The 16,561-nt window shown below is 32.5% G+C and overlaps 1 protein-coding gene across 2 annotated transcripts in view; it reads right to left on the bottom strand.

The window, feature by feature from the left end:
* Window positions 1-1,158: 1,158 nt before the first annotated feature.
* Window positions 1,159-16,561, bottom strand: part of LOC132717021 (cysteine-rich venom protein-like) — a 25,452-nt gene continuing 10,049 nt past the window's right edge. Inside the window, exons 1-11 of one of the 2 annotated variants that reach the window (XM_060700382.1) lie at window positions 13,813-14,150; window positions 7,337-7,401; window positions 7,047-7,134; window positions 6,309-6,400; window positions 5,686-5,776; window positions 5,043-5,191; window positions 4,549-4,634; window positions 3,995-4,077; window positions 3,420-3,524; window positions 2,714-2,830; window positions 1,159-2,441 (exon numbers count right to left, since the gene is read on the bottom strand). In XM_060700382.1, the coding sequence (XP_060556365.1) occupies window positions 2,341-2,441; window positions 2,714-2,830; window positions 3,420-3,524; window positions 3,995-4,077; window positions 4,549-4,634; window positions 5,043-5,191; window positions 5,686-5,776; window positions 6,309-6,400; window positions 7,047-7,134; window positions 7,337-7,401; window positions 13,813-13,867 (1,032 nt within the window). In that variant the 5' untranslated portion in view covers window positions 13,868-14,150 and the 3' untranslated portion in view covers window positions 1,159-2,340. Of the gene's footprint in view, window positions 2,442-2,713; window positions 2,831-3,419; window positions 3,525-3,994; window positions 4,078-4,548; window positions 4,635-5,042; window positions 5,192-5,685; window positions 5,777-6,308; window positions 6,401-7,046; window positions 7,135-7,336; window positions 7,402-13,812; window positions 14,151-16,561 lie in introns of those variants that run through there. The other variant, XM_060700381.1, reaches the window with a different exon arrangement.

Genomic DNA, 16,561 nt, shown 5'->3' on the forward strand with positions numbered 1-16,561 from the left:
ACTACAGCGGACTGGTCTACAATGGGCATGTTTTCCATACATTTAATATTGACAAAAAAAACAATAGAAATGTATCATTTGAAAAGTCTTGTTGCTTGATAAAGAATGTTGATAAAGTTTTAAGTGATTTTTAGTATGAACCTTTATATGATGAATAATAATATTTCATTTTATAACATTTTATTATCTGCTATATGAATACATAGTGTATATGTAATTATTGATTATGTATCTCACATAACAACATCCATGTGTAATTCTTATATAATAATATTTCAAACAATGCACGATAGACTGCCATAGAGCCGTTATCATAAATGTTCACATGTCAAGGCAAATATTCATGCATCATTCTATCGCATGATGCAGTGTCTCTATCCACAGAATAATAATTTAGTACAATGTACGTGTACCTTTTTTACAAAGTTACAGTACCTGTACATTGTATATCTTTCATTAAAAGTTTAACCCAAAGGAAAGTATTATAAAGTTATTTAAAATACAATCACAGAGGAATGAACGAGCGACAAAATATGTAATCACTATATTTGTACTGCAGACGATATAACCCACCCAAACAGTGGCTCTTTCACATTTGGATCATCTGTTTAAAGGCGAGCCCTCCACACCTCTGCTGTAGAGCGCTCGGTCAAAACAAAGCTGAAACAGGTAAACACAGTTTCTAAAAATATCCGTGTTTAAAAAAATGCTGGTTTTTCAAAAATCAAAGAATTCTATGCCACGTAGAACATATTCTCTTCATTTTGGATGCAATTTCGATACAAAATACATGTACCACAAAATGATTTTGCTAGAACTTATACCAAATAATAACTTGTATGTTATGTATTACGTTGAGACACATCTTGAGTGATTTCTTAGCCGTGAAGTAAATGTCTGACCTCTACAACGTCTGCTCTACAACGGAAGTTAGGAGGGCTCTCCTTTAAACAGATCACTCAAATGTGTTTCGAGAGTGCTTCAATAAGCTTATAGCTTTCAACACAATCGAACTAAAGTGGGGGTGTTACAGAGTGTAAGCAGACTGACATTACCTTGCTGACAATTTTGCCATGATACTGTTGATGAAAGACTGACATTATCACAGTAAATGCCCGGATATAAATACATGTACATGTAATTCAAAACAAGTCTCAATAAAACATAATACTTTATTACAAAAATACAATATTTCTGATTATTAAACTATGTGAAAAATCATATACAATACTGTTCCTTAAACATTCGCCATTTCATAAATATAATAATAATAATTCTTTATATCTATTTATCAATAAATAACTTTATGTCTGCAAAAGTTAAAGAATTCAAAAGAAAAATACCAGAAATATTTCTAAGAATAATAATAATAATAATAATGATAATAATAACATATATGTTAAAGAAGATAACACATGAAGATACACCATCGTCAAACACAAAATAACAAATCTTAATTCTAAATGTGGCCTTCTAAACAATATATAAAAACATAAACACAAAACAACATCATCAAACAATAATATACATGAAATGAATGTTTCATTTCTAAAACACTTGAGAAAACAAGATGAAAACAGATGAAGGAAAGAACAAATGAGAAAGAAATTAACTTAGAACATTATGGCTGTAAGTGTATTTTAGCAGAAGAAAGTATGACCAAATTGGTTGGTGATGTCATAATTGACGTAATCTACGGCGGAGTAAAGCATAAAAAAGGAAAAAGCGGGATTGGTATCAAAATGAAAAGTCCATGGTTTGAGCAGTTAGGTAGATGCAAGGAAATGGCTAGGAAGTCGCATTGAAATGCAAGCAGTGTAAGCATGGCTAGTATATGCACATTATACATACACACACACGCAAGTACGCTCATTTACACACACAATCACACACTGTCGCGCACACACACGCGCGCGCACGCACACGCGTCAGTTTATCAGTAAATATAAAAGACACAAGTTAGCTTTTATGAAAGTATGAAAGACAATGTTACCCTTGTACAAATATTTCAGACACGTACTCGTGCATATAGAAGAAAGACTTTGAGCAGCGGTTCAACAGAAATCTTGGTGTGGACTATACTAAAAATACAAACCAACCCTCCCCTTGAAATTCCAAACTTTGACAATGTTGTTTATTTTTTGAAAGAGTAACGATTTCCATGAAGAAATGTATTTTAATGAAGGCGCATATTCGACCAGTTTGCTTGATTTGTAAATAATGATTTGAAGCACAAGCAGACACTAAAATCGTCGCTCTCAACTGCTCAAAATCAAACAAATGCTTACATTTCATTTCGTTTGCTTGTAAATATAAAATTATATGTTACATAATAGAATTTCATATTATGAGCAACACAATACTTAAAGTCACAACTATAAGAGAGCACACAGTACGAGTCGCCGAGCTGATGTCACTGTCCTTGTGGTCATATGCGGCGCCTGAAAAAAGATAAAAAAAAGATGTGTTTTCTTTTTAAGTTCTCATTTCAAATACACACATAAATTAATAAAGCTTAAGTATAGGGAGTCGCTTAAAAAGACTTATAGGACAACCTCAAAACTATACATGTATATGCATTACAAATGAATGTTTCATTTTGTATATTAAGATTTATTACCCGCCATATCGCAAAAGGTCTAGTTTTCCGCTAGTGATATAAATGTGTTACGGGCTAGTCTTAAAGATTTACAGAAACAAAACACTGTCATACTTGGACACCATTTACACATGGAAGGGCACTGCTGTGGCACATTTGAATATCTTTCACAACTAGACACGCCCCACTGTTCTAGGCAATAGAATGGATCCTTGATGTCCGTACAGTTCACTGTTGGTAAGAAAAATAAAAAAGTAAACAACTGCATAATAAGATATGATAAATTTCACATAACGAAATGATTAGCATGGTAAGTTTAACATTTTTACCGGGCAAACTCGTTCATATTTAAAGGCAAAATTTAAAAAGATTGTCTAATAGCGAACAGTGCAGACCATGATCAGACGGCGTGTATTTGCATCGGTTACATATTGCTAGCAGTCTAAAATTTGAATAGATGTTTCAAGGACATGCAGTAAAATTTAAAAGGAAGTGCGAAAGATGTATATCGCTCAACCATGCGTTCTAATCCTACTGGAGTCACGAGCTTAATATAAGCCGTCACACCCAGAGTGGTCAGTACCTGGAAGTGACTCGAAAGTGATTACTATATTGCAAAAACTTGTTTTGAATCGAACATAAATGAAGACGTTTAAACACTATGCAGTGGCATTTTCTCTGTATTTATGGTGGAATAATGACTTTACACAACAATGACTTTACACAACAATGACTTTACAAAACAATGACTTTACACAGCAATGACTTTACAAACTACAAACAAATTGCACAAAAGCATAATTCGGCAAATATAACTTACAGCCGCAATATGGGGGCATAAAAAAATCCAGATTTTCTTTACATGTGCACTTGCATGTGTTTGGATCCATTTTCCCGCCATTTAAGCAGACGACATTTCCGCAATCTACAAATACAAGAGGAACAGTGCTTTATCCTTTTGTACAAATCAAAGTCTTCAAGTTTTTGTTTTGCTTTTTGTAAACAATATGAAAGACGACAAAAATACACAAAAATGGAGATGTAATTTGCGTTTATCATTATAAATAACCCTATTTGAAGGTCCATTACATATAAACAGCTACTGTAAACGCCGTTTAATGTTTAGAATATATTCTTTCAGAAACACTACTGGTGTATTCCAATAAGCACATCATTTCAATATTAACATTTAAACTTGAAAATAAATCTAAATAAATACAATTACGTCTTTTTCAATGTCTTTTATTTTTTTCACAATTATTGGTAAAATCTACATTGTATATTGAATATTTCATAATACATTTTTTTGATAAACAGCAATATAATTCTAAGCATATTTACGTTTTTTCACGGAAATTCAAGGAGTTATGATTCATGTAGATGCTATAACCTTACCACAGAGTCCATTCCTGCAGGTATTCGGACAGTCTGCACAAGTCCTCCCGGCCAAGTATGGTCTAACTCCATTGCTATTACCACTGAAGAATAATATATTGGCTTTTTATGACAATGATGTTACGTTCAATAATAATATGTAATGATGATAATAATAATGATGATAATGTTAATGATGATTATAATGATGTTGGTAACAATTATGATGGTGATTCTGATAACGAAGATAATAATAACAAAACAGATAATTTCCCCACCAACCATTCATTCGTCCGTTCATTCGTCTGTCCGCACTCACAAAACGATGTATATGTTGCTACGGGAACAGTAGGTAACTGTAAATTTACTTAATTGACTAAAATACCAATGAAGTTATCAAAATCTTTAACATGGCTATGAAAAGAATCCACTTAATTAGCTATATGTACGACTAGATACGTCTGTCCGTCAGCCCATACATTCAACCTTGATTTCTTTCATTCATTTGATTTTAATAGCATATCTTTTTTTATACAATGTAATGATAATGTATAATAAATTTTCTGTTAGATTACCCTGGGCCATAGTTACACACGTAGTAATGTGTTGTATCACAGACTGCAAAACCACAACCCACTGTTATACTGGTAGCCCATACCATCTGAAAATGTAATGTTTGTCATACGAAAATGATAGAAGCTAAATATCATTTTTAAACGCGTTCTTCATATTCAGAAGTGAAAAATGTACATATGTATATAAGATAAAAATGACTGTTCGTAGCTCAGCATGCACGTCATGTATAGGTAAAAATAGTTATGGTAAACCGAACCAGGCCTTTCAGAAAATCACTTTGCCTCTTTAAGCTGTTCTTATTTGCTACTTCCCTTTTAGAATGTGTTGTTTTTTTTCGTTACAATTGATAAAGAAACACTGTACACATTGCTTATGACATAAAAATTAATGTCATAATTCACAACGTGGTATGGCGTGTTTAAGCTGTATTCTATATTGTCAGTTCATAGAGCGTTTTAGTGACCATAGAGACCAAAGCACACTATTTCCGTACCTGAGTATAATGACCGATTGCCTTTCTGGTCGGGCTGTTGTTCGTTGCATAACTATAGTCATGTTTTTCGTCTGCCCATAGCTGTATAGCTTTTGACCAACCCATAGACCAAGAGCCCCATGCCAAATTTTGACCGACAGAGAATCTACCTGCAAAAGAACAAAAACAACCCTCCCGGTACAGTATGTTTCTTACAATTTTTTTTACCCATTTAACCCATAACCTGATGAATTTCTTAAATGGACTTGCCGAGCTTCCTGTTTTGGGTATGTCTATAATCAATCTTGGGATACCTAGTAAGTCAGCCAACCTTATAGAGTCTGGTCGGACTGCATACAAGTGTAGCTTGTCTAGCTCTATGCTGGTCGCAACAGCAAGTCACTTCCGGTTCCAGAAGGGAAACGGCTAATATCAATCATATTTTACTTCATAAAAATGATCAGCTTATATCACATATCTTCATATTTTCAGTTGATTTTGTCGATTTTTACAAATGACCGTTAATCTGACAGTCCCCACAGTCTGAATTGAAATAAGATTCATAATGAATGTTTTATTATGATTAAATTTTCAGCACTGTTTATAATACAACCAAAAGTGGTCCACTAAAGAAATAAATTCATATTTTATCAAACAATCTTACCAAATGCATATCTTTTATATCCTTTGTCGTGATCTATGACACAATTTTCTGCCCATCTTTGCGCCGTTCTAGCAATTTCGTCATCCCAATGCTATAATTCAAAGAAAAATAAAAAATCACAGTGTCTCTGATTTAACACTTTCTTATTTCATTTGGCATTTAAGATGCCTTTGGATTTAGTATTTAAGATTGTTCAGCAAACCAAAATAGTCATTGGTTATTTCGACTTCAATTATCTAACATTTTAGCTTCAAGCATGGTCATTGCCTTGACACGGCACCTCGGCTGCATAGGTTTGCACATTGCCTTGTCGGGCTAGTTTATGTGAACATTTGAGCAAAATTTAAGAAAATCTTTCAAAGGGTATGGAAATGGACATTGTGGAGATGGATGACCAACCGGACGCGACAAAGTGATTTCAGTATAACCCCCTCTATATTATGTGATTGGGGTAAATTAACATGCCAAGCAACTTCTTTTATCAGAATCTGATATCTTATATGTGTGGCAAGGTATGAGAAGCTCTTTGGGAAGTTGACTACGCCGTATGGCTTTTCCAAACTGCCCGTTAATTAGAAAATGAATCAGAATTTATGACAAATACAATTCGTGGCGTGAATTACCATTAACATCATGTTTGAGGCCGTGGGAGACACTTCCCTCCTCACAGTGTTGTGTATATCTACAATTATTTTCTTTTCGTTTTCACTCACGCCTGAAATAAAAAAGATTCGTAAAGAGATGTAAAGAGATTTATAATGAAAACATTTTCTAAACTGTTAAACATACATATAGGTTTAAACATTCATATGATCTATTACGTAAATGGTAGACTAAAATAAGTGTGTATGACTTGACATAATATTTAGCTGTTGGTTGTTAGTGCATTGCGAATGTTAAAGGCGAATAAGTCGGGGTTTTTTTGTTTTTTTGTGTGTGTGTGTGTTTTGGACAATTCGTTCCCGTGAATGCGGTCCATAAGGTCATGTGAGTTTTATTGTTGTATTGTTGTACCTGATAAAGTCAAAATCATTGCTCTATTAAGGTTATATCTGATGTCCTCATAGGAGTTATTGCTCGCATGCATGCTGAGAAAATTGTCGTCTGCTAAAAACATCGTTTGCGTTACTTTTTCAATTTTATCTAATTTTCTCAAAATGAAAAACGTAAATGTTACTTTGAGATTAAGTTTTATGTCAAAGCGACACTAGAACAACTTTCCAGCTTTCTTGCTGGAGGAAGACCTCAGTCGCTCATCCGTGCAGTATAGAACCACCGACCTTCTGGGGACTTTTTGTCTGATCCATGTTGTTTGCAAGGGCTTCAGTGATAGATTAAAATAAGTGTTGAAATGTGTTTACCTGCACCTTCCGATACAAATTTACGTGATGGCGGTAGACATGCTGTATGTCCAGGGGTGATAACTCGATACTTCTCCTCGCAGCTTATCTGCAATATAGATCACGTAACAGTTACTGCCCCTTCCTCACTTGTTAAATTTATAAATTTAACGTATGACTTTTATGGAATATATTTTCGCCTGCAGCTAATATTATGGAAGCACGGATAAATAATAGAAATAAAACCAGAACGACAATTCTTTTCACATCAGTATTGAAGTTTTGAATGTTTTACAGAAATCCTATAGTACCTGTCTTTTCCGTCTAAAATGGCTCGTGTAAGCATTTTCATCTATAGTTCTTGCCTGGAATGTTTCTGTGAATATAAAACAAACAAAATGAATCAAAATAAGTTTTTTAAAATAACAAATGATTTTCTCAATTTTGATCACGTGCTTAATTGCGTCAATTCCTGTAAGACTAAATATTAAACTACTGTAAAGGGAGGTAAAAAAACAAAAGAAACATTTTATACCGATCAATTAATGTTCTTTATCAATGCGAAATCATTTATTATAAAACTTTAATATCCTGGTTGATCCTAAGCATAAGCGATCATAACCTTTGGTTTCAGCTTTAAGGCTTTTTACGATCATATAGAAAATAACTGTAGACAGGTTTTCTATCAGTTTCATCATTGAATGTGTCACTGTTATCAGTGTGTTGGTAGTTTCCTTGATTTTTTTTACATGTAAAATAAAGTAAACGAATGATAAATGTGGGTGTGAACGAAATACTGGCTTAAAATCTGGGTTTGGCACGTTAATCTCATGCAATAAGTGACTGGAAAATGTCTGTTTTATAAAACAAAATTCATGCAAATGGAAAAATCACATTAATTTTATGTATGTTTTGTCCAATTTATTCTAGGGATGGACGGATACGGTGGATAGGATTTTTAGTTTTAGAAGATAAGATAAGCTACTCTACAATTAGCAGATTTATGTTAAATAAATTACCCTGTAAATATCATCCGTTAATCCAAAATAACACCAAGAGATTTACCTCACAGTGGCACATTAATTCAAATATATGGATTTCTAAGACTGGTCTAATTATATAACGATACATTTTGTAATAATTTTTATATGATAAAATATGTTTTTTTGTCCGATTAATGTTCTTTAAAATTAGCAAACTACACCTAGAAAAATGACGTGAGTGTCCTGTTCAACTATCTAATTTTATTAAAACGCCTGAAATTGAGCATGTCTCGTTAAAATTATTGAAAAAAACACACTTTTTTTTTGTTAAAAGTTGTAACACTCAGCGTTACTTTTTTTAAAGTTTGATACGTCTCTTACAAATAGTTGATTGATTAATTGATTGATTGATTGATTGATTGGTTGTATGGTTGTTTGATTGGTTTTTGAGTCACACTGACACAGTCAATGTCATATGGCACATTCCGGCTGCATCGGTCGAGGAAGACCTCCGTGCATTATTTCAGAGGGCACCTAAATCGAATCACCGACATTCCGTTACCTACTAGGATAACTTCCTCACATGAAAGGATCCAAAGACCCTAGCGGGATTCAAATCCACAGTGTTGAAATGCGAGTGGTTTGAAGTCAACGACCGTAACCACTCTACTCCGGACCTTCATTTTTTTTGGTTGGGTCGTCAGAACAAACAAGTAATGGTAGCGAAATTCCAGAGCCTAATGCTGTTAATTGCAAATGCCTTAAGTAGTCCACTTTTTTGAAGCGGTTACTTCCCTTTATATGTACACTAACGCCGAAAAATTCAGGGGAGATCAATTCTAGAGAGATTGTCAAATGACAGGCGCATTAATTTTCAAGCAAAGTAGTTCCCAAATGGTCGAAGATTTCTAATATTGTTTCATTCTTTATAGATATACATGCTTATAGTAAGCTCCGTGATTATTGGCGTCCGCGCCGAAGCGCGGCGCCCTTTATGGAATGAAATGGGCGACAGCAACTTCTCGAGCCTTTAGTCGGTCATAATAAAAGCCGATCATTCCGATCGGTATGAGGGTGCTTGATTATTATTAATTAAAAATGAAATGTCGCGATATGTACAATGAATATCGAACTTGGAGAATTTCGCAATGCAAACATTTTCAAATGAAATAACCTTCTCCGTCTCTTCCGGTTTTTTTATTTATCATTTTGTAGTACACAGTGGGTTATTATGGTATGTTAAAATAGAATGATGAGTTGATGACCTAAATTTTACATTCCGAAAATCTATTTATAGAGGGATGTACTCCTATCGGTAATTCCCGGTCTCTACCGGTCTATTTTGACCGGGATTTACTAGTGACCGGCGAATAGTATCACACGTTTATTGTCCAGTCTCTCCCGGTTTTGGAGTAGATGTTTGATATCGTTACAGAACAGAACAAATATTTTACAGATAAATAAGCTTTTTTTCCAAAATGAATGTTTGTCACTTAGTTTGGTTACAATAATTAATAAACATAGATCAACTCTCAAATTTATTGATTATTATGATTCATAAACATACAATTCGAAAAAAAAAACAACAAAAAAACAATAATAGCATGTTTCATTTTATCTTTATGAGATAAAAACAATAAATATGTACAATAATTGAGAAAAAGGTGCATGTTTATGGCATTAATATGACACTATCAACTTTGAAATATTTATTTAATTTGTTATTCGTGTTTAGTAAAGATGCCGAGGAATTATTCAAAGTTACAAATTAGATTTTATGAATTATCTAATTGATTTATAATTTAAAAAATGATAATTAAAAGAAAATTACAAATATACATCTACATGGTTTAAGAATAAACAATATCATATATTGAAAGAGTTACCCTAATTTACTGATTTTTCCAGTTAAGTTTTGACTTTTAATCGTCGGTCGGTATGACAATAACAAGTAATATTTTAATCTCTAACATGCCAATCAAAGTTCATAATGAACAATATCTTTCGTCCGTTCATTCTGGTAAAAACCAATTAACCATTGAAAAGTTTATAAGAATATCTTGTCATCATATAATTAGTTCATCTTCACTTTCTGCATTTCTTGCTTGGACGCCCTTTGATGCTTTGCATCAATGCTTTTCTTGATTACATCTGTGTTTAGCGTCGAAATAATAAGAGTTACAAACCCTAATTTAGAATAATATGGTTTTCTTCAGGCCGTTAACATATAACTTCACCGTGGCCGAGAGGTATGCACGCTCGCTTACGAATCGAGAGGTCTCGAGTTCAAGTCCCAGATTAGGCAACTCATTTTTTTTTTTTTTAAATTAGGTCAAATAAACATTGAATTGACTATCAGTATTGCAATTAGTCTTATAGCCAATTTACTACAATAAAAACATTGGAAAGCATTGGTGGCACTATACAAATACAAATTGGTTTATAATCTCACAACCTTCACAACCTTCACCTTTCTGACATTCTGAGACCCAAACAAATTCAGCGCCTTCTGTGCTTTGATTTAATATGCATTGTGTGGCATCTTTTGAAGTTACATGTATAATTAATTATACACAATTCAGAAAATCAACAATATAATTTTTTTTCAACGCCCGATTCTACTGCAAAAGAATTAAACATGTTCCAACTCCATCAAAGTAACATAAACTACACTTTTTCTGCCATGATAAACTGTAGTCGTTATCTTTTTTTCAAGAGATTGACAGTAAAGAGAAATGCTACTCTTTCTCGGTTATTTTATGGTCATTAATCGGCCAGTATACTTACTGATTGAATGATTTGTATATACAATATCAATGAAACACCATTCGTTACACCGAACATTTTCGATGGAGCCAAATTCTTCACCGGTCAAAGATATCCGTGTCTGAAGATTTTATAAACATTATCCAGGTATTTTCTATATTATTTCAGAAAGAAAGATAAAATAAATCAATTAGGAAGAAAAAGATACATACAAACAACCTTGATGAATTCGGAAAACTAAATATACAACGTAAAATTGGGAAGATCTTTGCCTTGGGAAACCGTGTCAATATGTTAACACCGTTCCAAGTATTAACAAAGTATATACAAATGTACTTAAGACTTTTTACGTATATTTTTGTTTGTTTTTCAATTATTATTTTTTCGTTTAAATGTCATTAGTGTTTGAAATTATTTTTCTCCAACATGAATGAATCGTAACACATTTACTTTGGTAAATCGGCGAACTGTAATCAGTCTAGTAAATTGACTGTTTATAAAAAATAATTGAAAACACTAAGCCGGTTAAAATTTATAAGTACTTATTTACAAAATTAAATTGGTCGCGCGACCAATTTTATTTTGTTAATACGTACTAATAAACTTTAACTTATACTTAAAATGAAACCTTTGTCTCATAATATGTATATTTTTTGTATATTGTATTACACTCTTGCAGCGGTTGGTCCGTCGCAGAAGCGTTGGAAAAAATGGCCTTTGAGTAATGAATTTGCTGCTGTCGATAAATTTCGGACTGCATTTTACTTTATGTTTTAATGTTTTACTGGAAACACCTAGTAATGGTGCAGTCACACTATAGCGTATGGCATTAACGGATGGGAGCGTACGATAAAAAATTGCCCATACGCTTGCATACGCAGATATACGTTAGCGGTATGTTAAGCATACGTCGTGTACGTTCTAAGCACGCTGTCATACGCCAGTTTTCGTTCTTATACGTAGAGGCCAATTGATACGCTAGCGTGACGCTAAAGGTTTGTTACTCATATGTCAAATACGCAACCCATACGCTAGCATAAGTGGTCCTTTGAGCTGTAAACATATATAGGGTCGAATTTCTTCATCTTCGTCAGATGTAGATCGACAAAGACGATGGAGGTAGCTCTTCTTCAACGCTATAATGAACTCATAAATTTAACAATCTATTATGTTCAATGAATTAGAAGACAAAGGCGACAGGAGGCTTCTGACACTGCATACGAAGCAGATGAATCACTTGAGCGTTTATTACGAGGAGGAGGTGATCTGGGCCTGGAGTGAACACTTCCTTAAGTAGGTATATTAGACGGTGTTTCATCAGAGGGGGTCGGCAGGACCTTCTTTACTTTTTTGACTTTTATCTTGATACGGACCAGAGATCTTTCTGCAGGCATCTTTACTCCTCGAAATCTGTTTGAAAAAGGAGCCAGGACAGTCCAGTCAAACGAGGGCGCAGCGCATTCGCTACTCAAACTTTACTACTAAGCTCAAAAACGTTATGCAAACGATTATCATGCATACGCTACCCATACGGGGATAAACGCTACACTGACAGTGAGTTTAGCTGACATACGCTCATACACGTACGCAAAAGTTTCTCATACGTGCGCATGTACGCCGGTTGCTCGTTAAAGCTCTTCATACGTCGGGTTAAAACCGTATATACACATTTTTTTTCTAAAATTTTCACACGCAATACATGCGCTTCTGACATACCCTAGAGTGTGACTGCACCATAAGACAGGAGCACACACTATTAACTCTTCCAATTTTTTACACGCACACGCTGTAATAATTGCCATTTTTAGCAAACACTTTTATACAGTTTAACGAGGAGAAATCTTTGTTGTCTAATTTTGGTCAAACACGTACAAATATGTGCAAAACAATCCTCAAATTCACCGGCCATAATTTTAAGGTCTTTTCGCAACATAAAATGCGTCTGTTATTTAAAACACATGCAAATTGTATGCGAACAATATGAAATGTTCCAGAACAAAATAATAAGCTGCTACTATATACCATTGTGCACGTACCATTTGCTTAAGAAAATATAATAACATATTTCTTTCATATTACAGGCAGTCTTTGGAAGCCTTATTTAAAAAAAAAAGAAACATATTTGCAGCAAATATATAAATACACTTGAAACAAACCGATTTATATCACTTATAGATTTATAGCATTCATTTTTTTCTGTTATAGATATGTCGGATAAATAAAGAATCTTCAAACATCACTATTAATGTTGGATCTATTAATACATTATATTAAAAGCCCTTCAAAACATATTTACAAAGATAAAGCATTCAGTGTTTGATCACAATCGTAAAATGATTATTCAGATAAAAGCGTTTTCTTTATTTCATAGAGATGTGATTTTTGGTTAAGGCTGCACAAAATTACTTATTTTGTTCTTTTCTTAGAAAGGCGATTATTTTAACTAACTTCACTTAAAACCCTTTTCTTTCGAATGATGATTATGCACCAATTCTGTTTTATGGACATGTGTGTTTATTTCATTATGGATAATATTTTGTAGTAGTTATTCATTATTAGTAACAAGTTGACATTCATTTAGAAAATTCGGTATTCTAGTATTTCATCATGTATTTTTGTGATTAAAATATGGAATAAAACACTCTCGTGTCAGTAAAAGCTCTTTTATCTAAATAATATTGAATAAATTGAAACATGTTTTGAATAATTTATAACAGACTCTATTCAGCAAACTGCACCAAGTTGCATTCACCACATTTTAAAATTTTGCTCTGAGTAATAAACAAGTAAATACAAGCAAAAATCTGATTTGTCCTTAATATTACATTTTTAAAGCAGAGGCTCGCTTAATAACATTTTAACTCGTTTAATAAGAAGTCATATAAAATGACAACTTACGGCAAATCCGACTAGTTAATTAAAAAAAAATATTTTATTGAATTGACTTGGTAGAACGCCTAAAAATGTCATTTAATGAAATCACAACATACGAGTATTCTTTATTTCTAAAACGTTTTGAATTCTATCAATTTACTTACCTAATGCGTTAACAAGAAAAAATATCCTACACAATAAGGTAAGCCTTAACTCCATTCTGACCAATCGCTTAATGAAATCAATTCCCTCGTGCCGAAAAATAGATTATCACTCGTGCATCGATATATAACTTATATACATCACAAGTTAGCTCTTAATCTGACAGTATGTTTTCAATCAGATTATTTCCACCTAGATAATAAGCACATTGGCTTACACCAAGTTACCCGTGCTGGCCAGTTATTTAAAATAAACATCCTACAAGCATCGGCTGAACGCGAAACATTACAAGTTTATAGTTGCAATATTTTATAAACCAACATGTTTAATATTCGACGCTACTGGCGCATTTGAAAAATAATAACATTTATACGTTATAGATGAATTGCATGCTTCACACAGTTAGTTACTTGCTGTAAAAATGTTATCGCTGCTTATCAGTGGGAGTTACCTATACTGGATTAAGATTTTGTAAAGGATATTTTGTTTTTGTTAAAATATATTATGCTCGTACTAATAATGAAAATCAAAATAATAATAATAATAATAATAATAATAATTATTATTATTATTATTATTATTATTATTATCATTATTATTTTATTTTATTATCATCATCATCATCATCATCATTATCATTGTTGTTATTATTATTATCAGGGGCGTACCTCTGCTTATTTTGAGTGTACGCCGAGTGCAGGTCTTTGGCCGAAGGGTCGCCAGAGATATACATAAAATATAGCTAGATGTGCTAAAATAAGGGATTTCCGGGACATCTAAGCTAATTGTACTTCTATTGTCTTTATCTATAGTAATGAAAATAACATCAAGTACATGTATTGAATGGAAGGGAAATTACACGAAGTCTAACATTGACAATGTTTTAAAAAGTTCAAAAGCTATTTACCAATAGAAAAACAAAACATAGCCAGGTGTCCCTCTATTGTAATAAAAATGTTTCACAAGTTTTTTCTTTGTTATGATTCTTTTGTTTCATCATAACTTTAAATGAGATACAATCAAGGAAAAATTTGCTTTAAAATGATCTGTATGACTTTAATACAAACACAACGGCTTTAATAATTTAGTGTAACGAAAGGTTATCGTATAAATTTATCACCTAAGATGTAGTATCGCGCGATCATTTAGGTCCCTAAACATATTTTTAAATGCGTATTATGTCAATGTTGAAAAAAATAAATATTGTCTTTATTCTCAGTTTTTATTCTCAACTCTACTCTTTCAGTTTCCATTCGAAATATTTAAGATATTTAATCAGGAAGTTAAATGCCTCACGCACATAAAAGGATACTCGCCAACTCGTTATCTAAAGTTGGTGAAAATAAAAGAATTGGGACGTACATGACGTGCCTTATATGGTCATACATTATTTTCGTTGTATATTTGTCTATGTTTTAAATATGTATAGATGAGACTACGTATAATAAAGAATATATATATGTCATTGTTTGCAGAAGTATTTTTATTTCTATACACAATAAAATAATACAGTAAAAACATCTTTCTGTAGTGATATATATTTTAAATACATATATTCATTTTTACGGTCATATAAACAGAGGTTGAGTCCGGTTTGTAACGATAGATGCTGGCAAAGATCTGATTCATAGGGCCTAAACTATTTATTGTAATATATTGGACAATGTCTTATCATTATTTCGATTTTGGCGAGGTTTATTAGCATTATATAACATTGATTCTTTAAAGCTTATAACTCAATCTGAAAAAAAGGAGAAAATTCCAAAGAAATTGTTTATATCATATTTTATCATTCTGTACGTCACTCCTAGTTTCTGTTGAAAGGCCGAATATTTTGTTTTCTGAGTTTCAAAGTCTCATCTTTCGCATAGGGTGGTATAAACTGAAATTTTAAAGATAATTCAAACCATACCTCCTTAAAAACACTGATTTCTCGGACTCGAGACTGACACAACAATAGAATAAATCTCTATAACAATTGGCTTCCCGTTGATGTACACAAGCAATTGTTTTATTTTAGTTTGCTCATATGTGCTTACTCCCTTTTCTTATAATTGATTTCTTGATTGTTAACGCATATTTGAATAAGGTAACTAAGTATACCAATTCAATTAGCAGCTACGAATATGTTGATGAATCTACGCCCAAATTATTGATTTCATTTTTGATATTGTATTGTTTTGAAACTCTTTTCTTTTTATATGCCCGGCGTATTGGCGTATCGGTAGGTACGCCACTGAATTATTATTATTATTATTATTATTATTATTATTATTATTATTATTTCTATTATTATTGTTATTATTGTTATTATTATTATTGAACTATCAAAACTGAACTGTAGATATAGATGTTATAATAAATAGGCATTTTATTCATGATTTTTCACTATATGTAGTAACGATATAACCATTTTGAATAATAATTCTCGTTCTGTATCTATAATGTGTTTTAAACATATTACTTAATCATCATAGAGCCGCTGATGTAATTATTATCAAACAAACTGCATCTGTTCACAAATTCATGCATACATTGTGATATGTAATAATAGAAAACATCCGGCGTTTTTCAAATGTGTTCATGTGTAAAACAAGATTTGAATTTTGCGACAAATACATCAAAGTAACCTATGCAATAATTGAAATTAACAAAACGGTAACAATATTCTAATATATGATTCACACAGAGAGTATACAAGAAATACCAGACAAGCACCAAAAAGGTTTTGTACAGACGAACAATAGCTCC

The sequence above is a fragment of the Ruditapes philippinarum genome, unplaced genomic scaffold (assembly GCF_026571515.1).
Source record: "Ruditapes philippinarum isolate M1 unplaced genomic scaffold, ASM2657151v2 ctg121_1_1_1_1, whole genome shotgun sequence".
NCBI lineage: Eukaryota > Metazoa > Mollusca > Bivalvia > Venerida > Veneridae > Ruditapes > Ruditapes philippinarum.